The 10,923-nt window shown below is 40.5% G+C and overlaps 1 protein-coding gene across 1 annotated transcript; it reads left to right on the top strand.

Moving 5' to 3' along the window:
- The first annotated feature begins 193 nt into the window (after nucleotides 1-193).
- pa2g4a (proliferation-associated 2G4, a) lies at nucleotides 194-9,421 on the top strand. The gene is made up of 13 exons (XM_063474186.1): nucleotides 194-362; nucleotides 1,260-1,388; nucleotides 1,675-1,780; nucleotides 2,599-2,668; nucleotides 2,776-2,868; nucleotides 3,230-3,293; nucleotides 3,449-3,527; nucleotides 4,907-4,985; nucleotides 5,082-5,215; nucleotides 5,286-5,380; nucleotides 5,459-5,586; nucleotides 5,715-5,768; nucleotides 8,052-9,421. The coding sequence occupies exons 1-13, from the start codon at nucleotides 281-283 to the stop codon at nucleotides 8,112-8,114; spliced, it is 1,176 nt and encodes a 391-aa protein (XP_063330256.1). The 5' UTR covers nucleotides 194-280; the 3' UTR covers nucleotides 8,115-9,421.
- The last annotated feature ends 1,502 nt before the right edge of the window (nucleotides 9,422-10,923 follow it).

Raw genomic sequence — 10,923 nt, 5'->3', positions numbered from 1 at the left:
CGAAGGCAACAGTGGGCTTTGTGGTAATCGTAGATAGATAGAATTGGGTTATAAACTAGCTTTTACACCATTTGGCGAGCCGGTCGTGACCCTCGTGCCGGATGTTTCACAGCCATGGTTTAAACAGTTGGTAGCGTGACTTTATTGGCGGGCTGGGGTCGCTTTACGTCAGGGTGAAGTGGGAGGGGCTTGGGGTAGCAGCTTCGGTCAGAGCTGAGCCGAGCCGAGGGGAACTGTCGCTGTCCAGAGCCGACTAGCGACTTCAGACTACACTGCCAAGATGTCCGACGACGAGCAAGAACAGACTATAGCCGAGGATCTGGTCGTCACCAAGTACAAGATGGGCGGTGACATCGCTAACCGTAAGTTAATGTCAGAGAGTAACTGTCGGTGACTGGATGTGACGACCTGCTCTTTTCGGCCTGTCGTACAGCAGCTAACATTGGTTCCCTACAGCAGCAACCATGTGGTTTACATTCGAAGCACACATATGCTATCACATCTAGCTAGCTAGCAGGTGCAGCCGGGTCGGTTGAAAGCTGCTTTTAACTGAATAACTGAGCGACTGCTCGGCTTTCTGCTATTGTTACCCAACAGCAGCGATAGGGTTTCTTACAGGCAGCTGTCTGTGTCACTAACTAGTGTGGGATGCTAACAAACCAGCTAGCTCAGAATGGTGACCGGTGTTCGGCTGTAAATGTCACGTAAACGGTCACGAGCTGAAGCTCTTTTAAAATACGTTTATGGTGACAGATGACATTCATGGTCAGTCGACAGCATGAAAGTTGCTCTAAAATCATTCACATAAGGCTTCTTTGTGCATTTAACGACCAGCACCTTGTGGTTTCATGATCACTGCTCCATTATATGATGAAAACACAGGAAACACCTGCATTCTATAGATCTCAAACAGCGCACAAGATGTATGGTTGTATTTAACAATTTAAGCGGTAATTAGGTCGAGGTACTTGGTCAGATTAATGCTGTAATAAAAAACAAATTTAAACCTATCCATTTAATCTATTTGGATGATTAGTGCAGTCAGGAGATGGGACATATTTGCTGTGGCACTACGTCATAGTACATTAAATGCATATCCTGGCCACCACAGTTTATATTTACATTCTGTGTTTGTGTTACAGTGGTGGTCTGGAGCTTATCTCAGCTGTCATAGGTCTAGCATGCTAACATGATCAGAAAAAAAAACTTATAGTGAGCTAATGCATCAACCTGCCTGACTTCCCTCCTGTCTCATCCAGAGGCTCTCCGTCTGGTCATGGAAGCAGCCAAGCCCGGGGTGTCAGTGCTCAGCCTTTGTGAAAAAGGTGACGCCTATATAATGGCGGAGACCGGGAAGGTCTTCAAGAAGGAAAAGGAAATGAAGAAAGGTGAGGCCCGCATCTGCCCATTATGGGTTTTTGTGTTTTCTTTCTGAGGTGGACACATCAAGGAAATTAGATCCAGTAGAACAAACTGTTGGCAGTGTTTTCTGTACCATTTCACACAGCATCGAGTAACTCGAATAGCAGCAGGGGCTTTAAAAACTAGCATGGTGACAGAGTAGATCTTCTAAGTGATATACTCCTCCATACCCCATTCTTGTATGGCTTTCTTGATTACATTTGTGGATCATTTCCAAATGAAGACTTGGTGGTTCTCTTCTCCCTCTTCTAGGCATTGCGTTTCCTACCAGCGTCTCAGTCAATAACTGTGTTTGCCACTTCTCTCCCCTGAAGAGTGACCCTGACTACACACTTAAAGATGGGGATCTGGTCAAAATGTAGGCACCATGCTCTGCAATAATGTTACCCCCTCCTTTCCCCGTGTGTCTCTAGTCTCCCAATGTATTGTCCTCCCTACTTTCTGTGTGATAGCGCCGCTTTCTCTTTGCTGTTGATTGTGTCCTTCATCTCTATGGTCTTGCCTTCTTGTGTGTGCTGTGTGGCAAACGACAAATAAGGTTTCTTTTTAGAACGGGTGGTATGTCGGATGTTAGCTTTACTGCCCATCTTATCCGCTAAATCCCATATATGACTTTTCTCAAATGCAGTATTTGGCTTTGAAAAAGAAAGTAGATTCATCTTAGTTGTTGCGTTGCCACTAATGTCTTTGTCCTCTGTAACGTCTTTGTGCTGTGTGTGGATATTCAGTGTTGTAAAGATGTTTCTTCAAGTGTCGTGATGTGGTTTTTACACTTTTTGTTTTTTTAATGTGTCTCACTTTGCTAACCTCTTTGCTGGGCACGTCTGGAAAGTTTAATACAGTCGGTAATGCTGTTGCCTTGAATTCATAATAAGTCCTTCACCATATTCCAGCTGATCTACTGCCAAAAAAGAAACTCACCTTGGGTTATAGCTTCCATTTATTGCAGATTAAATTGTAGTATTTTTGTCTGACCTTCTCTTATTATTGTAGTCCTCACTAAGCTAATTTTCCAAAGTGGAACGATCTTTTGTCCTTCCCAGTAGATTTGATCTGATTGCTTCCTGCATCAGTACTAGTACATTTGACAGCCGGGTAGCACTTAATTAAAGGCATGATCTATATCCTACAGTTATTTAATTCTTTCGTTTTTCCTTTTCTTCTGATTTTGTGTAGCGATCTCGGAGTTCATGTTGATGGCTTCATCGCCAATGTTGCTCACAGCTTTATCGTGGGAGCCAGTAAGGTGAAAAAACAAAAAAGCAGACACATGTACATATCACACCTTGGTCACAGTTTTGTATCATCTCATGTGAGTCCTGAAGTCGTCTTTTTTCGGTTTTCTATATGCAGGAGAACCCCATCACAGGCCGGAAAGCTGATGTGATCAAAGCAGCTCATCTGTGCGCAGAAGCAGCGCTACGCCTCGTGAAACCTGGTAACCAGGTACGTTTGAGTGTTTCATGAGGCTTTTCCACGTCAGCTGTGATCAGAACTAATATTCTCTGCAGGGGTGTGCTGTGGTCATCAAAACATCTAAATGACTTGTTGTAATTATTAATTTGGCACAGGTCTTACTTTTTTATGCATTTTTGATAAGTGGAAGAAAATTAATGGATGTGTAATTCACTCCAGTAGTGCTTCTTTGCTACTCTTTAGTCCACATTTTTCTGGCTCGAATACCATCATAGACTAGTTCTGCTACAAACTAGGTGTGAACTTATTTGCAGTCTCAGATGTATTTTAACGGTCATCTCGTACAAAGATGTAATTTGGATGTGAAAGTAATTAATTTTCTCTGCCTCAGAACACTCAAGTGACAGAAGCCTGGAACAAGATCGCACAGTCGTTCAAGTGCACACCTATTGAGGGTGAGTTCCTATAAAAACCTTTGTATTTTAATGTGCTGTCTGTCTTCACATAACAAGATGATGATGTGTGGGATTAATGAGATGTATGGGAATGTTTTCATGGAAATGGTTCATGTTTTAAGCTTATGGATTCCGCCTATGTCTTTGTTTTAAAGGTATGCTGTCTCATCAGCTAAAGCAACATGTCATAGATGGAGAGAAGACCATCATCCAGAACCCAACAGACCAGCAAAGGTACATCTTTGCAATAAATATGAACTAAAGACAAAATCACCCTATTTCCTTCAGTTTTCTTCCTCTCGTCCAATTCAGGGTTATAGTTTGGGTGGAGCCTATCTTAGCTGTAACAGTGTGAGAGGCAGGGCACACCCTTAAAAGGTCACCAGTCTATGACGAAGCTATCACAAAGACACAAACACACTTTCACACACGTGTTCACACCTACAACCAATTTAGAACCATCAGTTAACCTAACATGCATGTTAGTCTCCCAAATCAAAGAGGAACCTACACAAGATGCCACAAAGCTGCTGCAGTTTCAGGCACTTTTAATAATTCAAACATAATTACTTACAAAGATTGAATACAAATAAGAACAACTGGAGCCAACGCAAAAACAAACAAGAGGAGGAAGACCGAGAACCGACCACTCAGTGGGCTGGTTCGGATTCAGGTTTATCTTCTAAAAATAATGTTAATAAACTAGTAAAACTGAAACAGGGCTGCTGATAACTCCCAGCTTAGGTAATAATGAACAAAACTGTTAAAAGCAACTGAAGGAGCAAACGCACGTACAAAAGAGACTGCTCTGTCTCCTCTGAATTTATATGAGGGTGGGTGAGCCTGCTTGCTAGGGATGAATGCAAGAGGAAAGAGCAGGCTTAATATGGATGATAGAAAAATGATAACCAGATGGTAGATGTGCACACTGAGCCGTGCATAACAAATGCCCACGTCATTTGAAAAGATTAAAAAATACTGCATGGCCTCGTGACCTTTTTTTTTTTTTTTTTTTTTTAATAAATCCAAATTCTCTGTAAAGACAGAAAACAGTCAAAGATCTTTCAATTATTTTGTCCTTCAGGCCTGACTCTCGTATGACAAACTTGCACAAACATTTTCGCTCAGGCTATCCCACCACTGAATTTGATCAGTTTTGGAGAATCCCACTGCTGAATTTCATCCACCTTCCAGTGCAATCCCAAGAAATCTGTTTCGTGATGCTAACTCTTGTACAACTGTAGAAAATCTGGTTACGTGACAGGAATAAACTCTTTCGGTATCTTTTTCAGTCATGAATTTAAAAGAAAGAAAGAAAGTTTCATAAATGTATATTCATGTAATGTGTTGCTGTCCAGTGCAGGGTAGGTATGGGCCAAGTTATTATTTTTGAATGTTGGCATCGCCCCAGAATGTGATGGTGTGCATGTACGCAGCTTTTCTGCCTGTGTGCCAATGTCAACAGCGGTAGTTGTGCTGCATTGGAATGAAAAATATTTAGAGGGACATCCTCCTGAGTAACTGGAATGATTTTTGAGGGACTGTTTGTATTGTGGAATAAAACTGACGCTCGCAATGTGTTTTGACTGCCTGCTCTTTATGTTGATTGTCAGAAAAGACCATGAGAAGGCAGAGTTTGAGGTACATGAAGTCTACGCTGTGGATGTGTTAATCAGCACTGGAGAAGGAAAGGTTTGGTGTTTTTCTTCTTTGTTTGCGAATGAATGTTATGATTCTGCTCCCAGTAATCAGCACTGAAGTATTGTGTTCTATGTGATTTGCTTTTAGGCCAGAGACTCGGGTCTGAGGACTACGATTTATAAGAGGGACCCGAGTAAACAGTACGGCTTAAAGATGAAGACCTCTCGTACGTTCTTCAGCGAGGTTGAGCGACGTTTCGATGCCATGCCCTTCACTCTCAGGTGGGAACACCAGACTTTACTTGTAGCCAGCTGACAGCGAGTTGGGTGCTAACAGCCATTTTTCATTCAGAGCTTTTGAGGATGAGGCCAAAGCCCGACTCGGCGTGGTGGAGTGTGCCAAACATGAGTTGCTACAGCCCTTCAGTGTGCTACATGAGAAAGAGGGTGAGCGTCTTGGCTCTCTGCTAGACACGTTTGAATTATTCACAAGTTGTTAACCCTACGCCTGTATCTTGTTCTCAGGAGAGTTTGTAGCTCAGTTTAAGTTCACGGTGCTGCTGATGGCCAACGGGCCTCACAGAATCACCAACGGACCTTTAGACCCAGAGCTGTACAAGTCAGAGCATGAAGTTCAGGATCCAGAGCTAAAGGTAAGAATGATAATAACAATAATAAATATATATATATATATATATATATATATATATATATACACAATAAGTCAATTTCATTAAACGTCTTGTTCATGTCATGTCAAACTGTGTTGTCTCTTCTCTAGACTTTACTACAGAGCTCTGCAAGCCGCAAAACACAGAAGAAAAAGAAAAAGAAGGTAATATTTTATTATCAGTAGTAGGGGTGCAACGGATCACGGTTTATCCGAAATCCGAACCGATCCCACTCCACGGTTCGGTACGCACGTGATCCGAAGATTCGAAAAAGAAAAAAAAAGTATGCGTATGGTGCGCGTCGTCAGTCTGTCAAGCGGTAGTTATGGTCAGCGCTAGCGGTCCAAGTAGCTGAGCAGAGGAGTTTGCGGCATTTAAGCAGCCCTTTGCTGCCCAGTCCGACCGGGCTAAAGCTAAAAGCTAATGGGGTGTTTAGCTGCAGACGGGAGGCCGTTGTCTGTTGTGCAAAACAAGGTTTAAACTGTGATGAACGTGCTTGAGCCACGCTATGATATCTCGTTGCGCGTCCACTTCAGTGACAAGATCGTTCCAAGCATGTATGAGCAGGAGAAGTTTAAAGTTATGGCTGAACTGTCCCAGGCATCTTCTGTTGCTCTAACTACAAATGGGTGGAGCTCCAAGGCAACGGAAAGCCACGTGACCGTGACCGCTCGTTATATCACAGCGGAGCGGTAGATACAAAGCCCTGCACTGCCCTATAGATTACATTAGATTAGATGAAACTTTATTTATTTCTCGGGTGGGTTCCTCCGGGAAATTCAGTTTCCAGTAACATAGCACCGACAGAAGTTGCAGAATGTGAGCAGAAATATACCATGTTTACACATTTATAAATACAGAGTATACAAAAGGGATAGATAGAATAAATAGGAATAAGAATACAAGGGAACGGCACATTTCAAGTATTGTGAGTCTATTGCACCCTTGGATATTAACAAAAACTATTGCACAGTGAAAAGGCACTACAGCTTACTTGTTCCCCCCTCCTCTGTCCCCGTTTCCCCTCCAGCCAGGAGTTAAACAGTTTGATGGCGTGTGGGACAAAGGACTTTTTAAGTCTGCTGGTCCTTGACTTTGGGAGAAGCAACCTGTCACTGAACAGACTCATCTGGTTGTTTATGGCCGCCCAGAATGTTCCATAATGTCCATATTGCACCTTCATTTGTTTTTATATAAGTGCGTGGAATGAGTCTTCAGTTGAATGTTTTTTAATAGACAAAAAATACTTAAATAAGTAAACGGCAAGTAGAATTTTTGTCTTTTTTTTCTATTTTTGCTGATCCGAAAATTGATCCGATCCGTGACTTTAAAACCGTGATCCGATCCGAACCGTGAGATTTTTGATCCGTTGCACCACTAATCAGTAGTAGTAGTACATGCCAATGTATTTAAACCTGACTTCATAAGTTAATGTTTCAGATGGTGTGATTTGATATTGATATGGTAAACATCACAGTTTGGAGATATCAAAAATGACTGTATTTAGTGTTTGCTGACTGAGATGTTATTGTTGTGAAATTAAAGTGGTAAGTGCCCTGATCGTTTAGCGGTAGTTGGTGGACAGAGATGAACTCAAGGAAGACTCGTGTATGCTCATGCTGCAGTATTGTTTGGCCTGTTGGCGCTTTTGGCTGTGAAATGAAAATGATATAATCAGGGATGCACATAAGTGGTCCGCAGGTGCGCATTTGCTGTCAAAATAAAAGACACGCACCAGATAAGAAGTTGCAACGCGTGTTTGCGTACATAAGATTTTCTGGAGGAGGACAGACATTTGTTTAGCACTCTTAAAAATATCAAAGAAGCAAACTCCTTTAAGCAATTACTTTGGTGTTCCTCCACCTCCAAAGAAATGTCAGAAGGAGTCCGAACCGCAAAAGAAGCGCGTGTTCTCGGAAAAGTGGTTGCAGGAGGTGAGCTGGCTTCAAACAAATGATGAACGCACAGAGATGTGGTGCAGAATATGCCGTGAAAATCCCACTCTAGCGGACAAAAACAGTGCCTTTTATATGTACGCAAACGCGCGTTGCAACTTCTTATCTGGTGTGTGTCTTTTATTTTGACAGCGAATCCGCACCTGCGGACTACTTATGTGCACCCCTGGGTATAATGCTTTTAAAAGGTGTTATGGGTACGTAATTGATGGGGGGGAATCTTATTGGTATGTACTTGTTAGGCAACATAATGATGTCATGATATATATCGTTCAGCTTTTGTGGATCTGAATTACTTGTTTTCATAAAATTAAAATGACAGGATTCTTTCATAAGGTGTTGCGGGTGCATAAAAGCAACGAGTTCGGTACCTAGATCATAAGCCCTCATAATCAGGTCATTCCGAACAAATTTTGGAATATGGTAAGATGGGACTAAAATCTACAACAATGCCTCCTTTTACTGATTTAGTTATTTCGTTTGATCTTTAAGGCCTCAAAGACGGCAGAAAACGCAAGTGGACAGCCGACCGAGGACACAGAAGCCGCAGAATGAAAACTGCCTTTCCACACATGCAGGACTCCAAAGAAATGCAAGAGAAAACATGACAAACTTCCCTGAACTCGCTGCCCATTCTCAACTCAGTATAGCCAATTAAACTGATCAATTCATAAGAGCATTGGCATCAGATGAATATTTGACATTCCTGTGTGAATTATTAACCCTTTACTGCATTCATGAAGAGGGTTACAGCACTGAGGATCTTACAGAATCTTTACAGATGGTTTCAGTAAATTTGTTGCTGAATGTTAATTTTTCTTTTAAATTTATAAATATATTAGTCCTTTTTACACTTGTATTGTTGGCAGCTGAAAACATTATTTTTGAGTGGACTGGGGCTTACAAGTGGGCATTAATGGGAGTAAACTGGCATAAGGTTTGTGAATTATACCAACAGAAACTTGCATCATATTTGTTTAAGGCGTCATATCATAGAGTCTCCTGTTGTGTGGGATTTGCCACATTTGTCTTTGGCAACAAAGTCATTTCAGGAGACTTAAAACTGATTATATGTGTTAACAGACTTTTACATTCATGTGGAAATCCAGAGGTTTGATTGGCCGCCTTTAAAGCTCACTTTAAGTGCTAATTTTTCATCCACTTGATTATTAAGACATTTCTTAACCACGCCATGCAGTAAAGGGTTAAATTATAATTTTATGTCTCTCATTAATTATTACAATCTACAAATGATCTGACTGCAGGACCTGAGAAACACAGACATGCTTACAAATTGGTTTTTACTTAGATTTTATGTATTGGAGGTTTATTCTTCTATAATAATGACCTGAGTACATTTTTCGCTAAAGCTACGATGTTTTACCTACACTAGATTTTTAAAAGCAATAACAGAATTAGCAGAAGAGCAAATATTTTTAAGTATACAGGCAACAAAGTTGTAATCAGCTTGACCTAAGGGAACAAACTGCTACATTTACTGCCATTCCCCTTGAATTTTATGAAAAGAGAGAACTCTATAACTGTATGTTCCAGTTTACCGACAGGAAGAAAAAAAGAAAGAAAACTTTTTTCTATCAGTGACTTGCTTTACTACATCATTTGTCTCGTGAAGCATGACAGCTAAACCCAATCAGGTTTTAGATAAACTCTTCTGGGTGTCTTCAGAGGAGTTGGACCATGCAGATCATCTCTGGTCAAAGTTTGATTTTTGAGATCTGGGATAATGTTGGGTCACATTTGTCAACAGGTGAATATGTTGGAAAATGAAAAATCCTGCTTTGTAGCTCAGTCAGTGGGCAATGGACCTTTACATCTATGAAATAAAAAAACATTTTCATACACTTCTGTCTTTCATCATTTCTTCAGGGCAATGCTGTATTATGTCTAGTCTAAAGTATCAAGATCATCTGATTGTGTCCAAAAATTAGACGTTTTGTTTGTCTTTAAATGTTTGTTTTAAGCTATGAAGCAAATACTGATATTAGCAGAAACTAAACACAAACTGTTCAAGAATCCTGTTTGAGACAGTTTTGTATCATGATGTGTTATTCTGCTGGAAGCTGGTGTCAGAATATGGACATTGTCAAAAACAATACTCAGGTAGGCTGTGGTATTTAAACAATGCTCTGCTGATACTGAGGAGCCTGAAGTGTGCCAAGAAAATATCCACCACACCATTACACCACCGGCAGCCTGAGCTGCTGATACAAGACAGAACGAAGCTGTGCTTTTGTGTTGTTTATGCAAAGTACTGACCCAACCATCTGAGTATTGCATCAGAATTTGAGAACCATCAGATCTGATGATGTTGTTTCAATCTGCTGTTTCTAATGTTTGTTGAATCTGTGCAAATTGTAACCTCAGTTTCCAGTTCTTAGCTGACAGGAGTGGGAATAAGTGTGGTTCTGCTGCTGTAGTCCATCTGTTTCATGGTTTGAACTGCTCTTCTGCAGACCTTGATCGTAACAAGTGTTTATTTGAGTTAATTTGGTTTAGAAACACACATACTGGTTAATAGATTAATTTTTAAACACTTTCAAAATATACGTGTAAAACAGCTGGATTCAGTGAATGAAAAATCCAGGTGAACTTCTAAAGGGACATTGAGATAAAACAGGATCTTCAAAGCAGGTTTGTGGCTATTTTGTGAAAAAGGTGTCAGAAAGGTCTACGAACAATGACCTGCATTTTTGGTGTTACTCCACCATTGTGTATGAATATGTGTATATATAACATTAGCTGATATATTGGTATCGGAATTTGATGCTCGGCCATAAGATTTTAATTCACACACACACATACATATATATATTGCATTATTAATTAATAATTAATTATTGTGTGGATGCTGTTAAGCATCCACACTATTGAGTTCCTGTTTCTCTTTATTGTGTGGATGCTTTATGCATCCACACTATTGAGTTCCTGTTTCTCTTTATTCTTTATTGTGTGGATGCTTTATGCATCCACACTATTGAGTTCCTGTTTCTCTTTATTCTTTATTGTGTGGATGCCCTAAAAGGGCTTCCACACTATTGAGTTCCTGTTTCTCTTTATTCTTTATTCCACTATTTACTAGTTGCTTCCGTACACTTTTTGGCACTTAACTACTCCCTCAGTTTTCAGCCGATTTTCTCCGTTCAAACTCTAAACTGTTCTGCTCTTTTTGCTAATGCCGGCTAAGACTTTTGGTGTTTATTACTATTATACTTTTTAAAATATTACACTTTTTTCCTTTAATTTGTCCCATTGAAATGAATGGGAAACTTCCACAATTCTGCTAAAACTTGCTTGTTTTTGAAACTTAACTACTTCCTCATACTTTCACCCAGAAACTCCATTC

This window comes from Pelmatolapia mariae, linkage group LG5, assembly GCF_036321145.2.
Source record: "Pelmatolapia mariae isolate MD_Pm_ZW linkage group LG5, Pm_UMD_F_2, whole genome shotgun sequence".
In the NCBI taxonomy this organism is placed as follows: Eukaryota; Metazoa; Chordata; class Actinopteri; order Cichliformes; family Cichlidae; genus Pelmatolapia; species Pelmatolapia mariae.
This window is presented reverse-complemented; position numbering and strand designations above follow the sequence as displayed.

Excerpts from the sequence above, each read along its gene's own strand:
- pa2g4a (XM_063474186.1), top strand. The coding sequence starts at position 281 with ATGTCCGACGACGAGCAAGAACAGACTATAGCCGAGGATCTGGTCGTC. Across the intron at positions 3,528-4,906 it reads AACCCAACAGACCAGCAAAG|AAAAGACCATGAGAAGGCAG; the intron begins GTACATCTTTGC and ends GTTGATTGTCAG. Across the intron at positions 5,587-5,714 it reads TTCAGGATCCAGAGCTAAAG|ACTTTACTACAGAGCTCTGC; the intron begins GTAAGAATGATA and ends TCTCTTCTCTAG.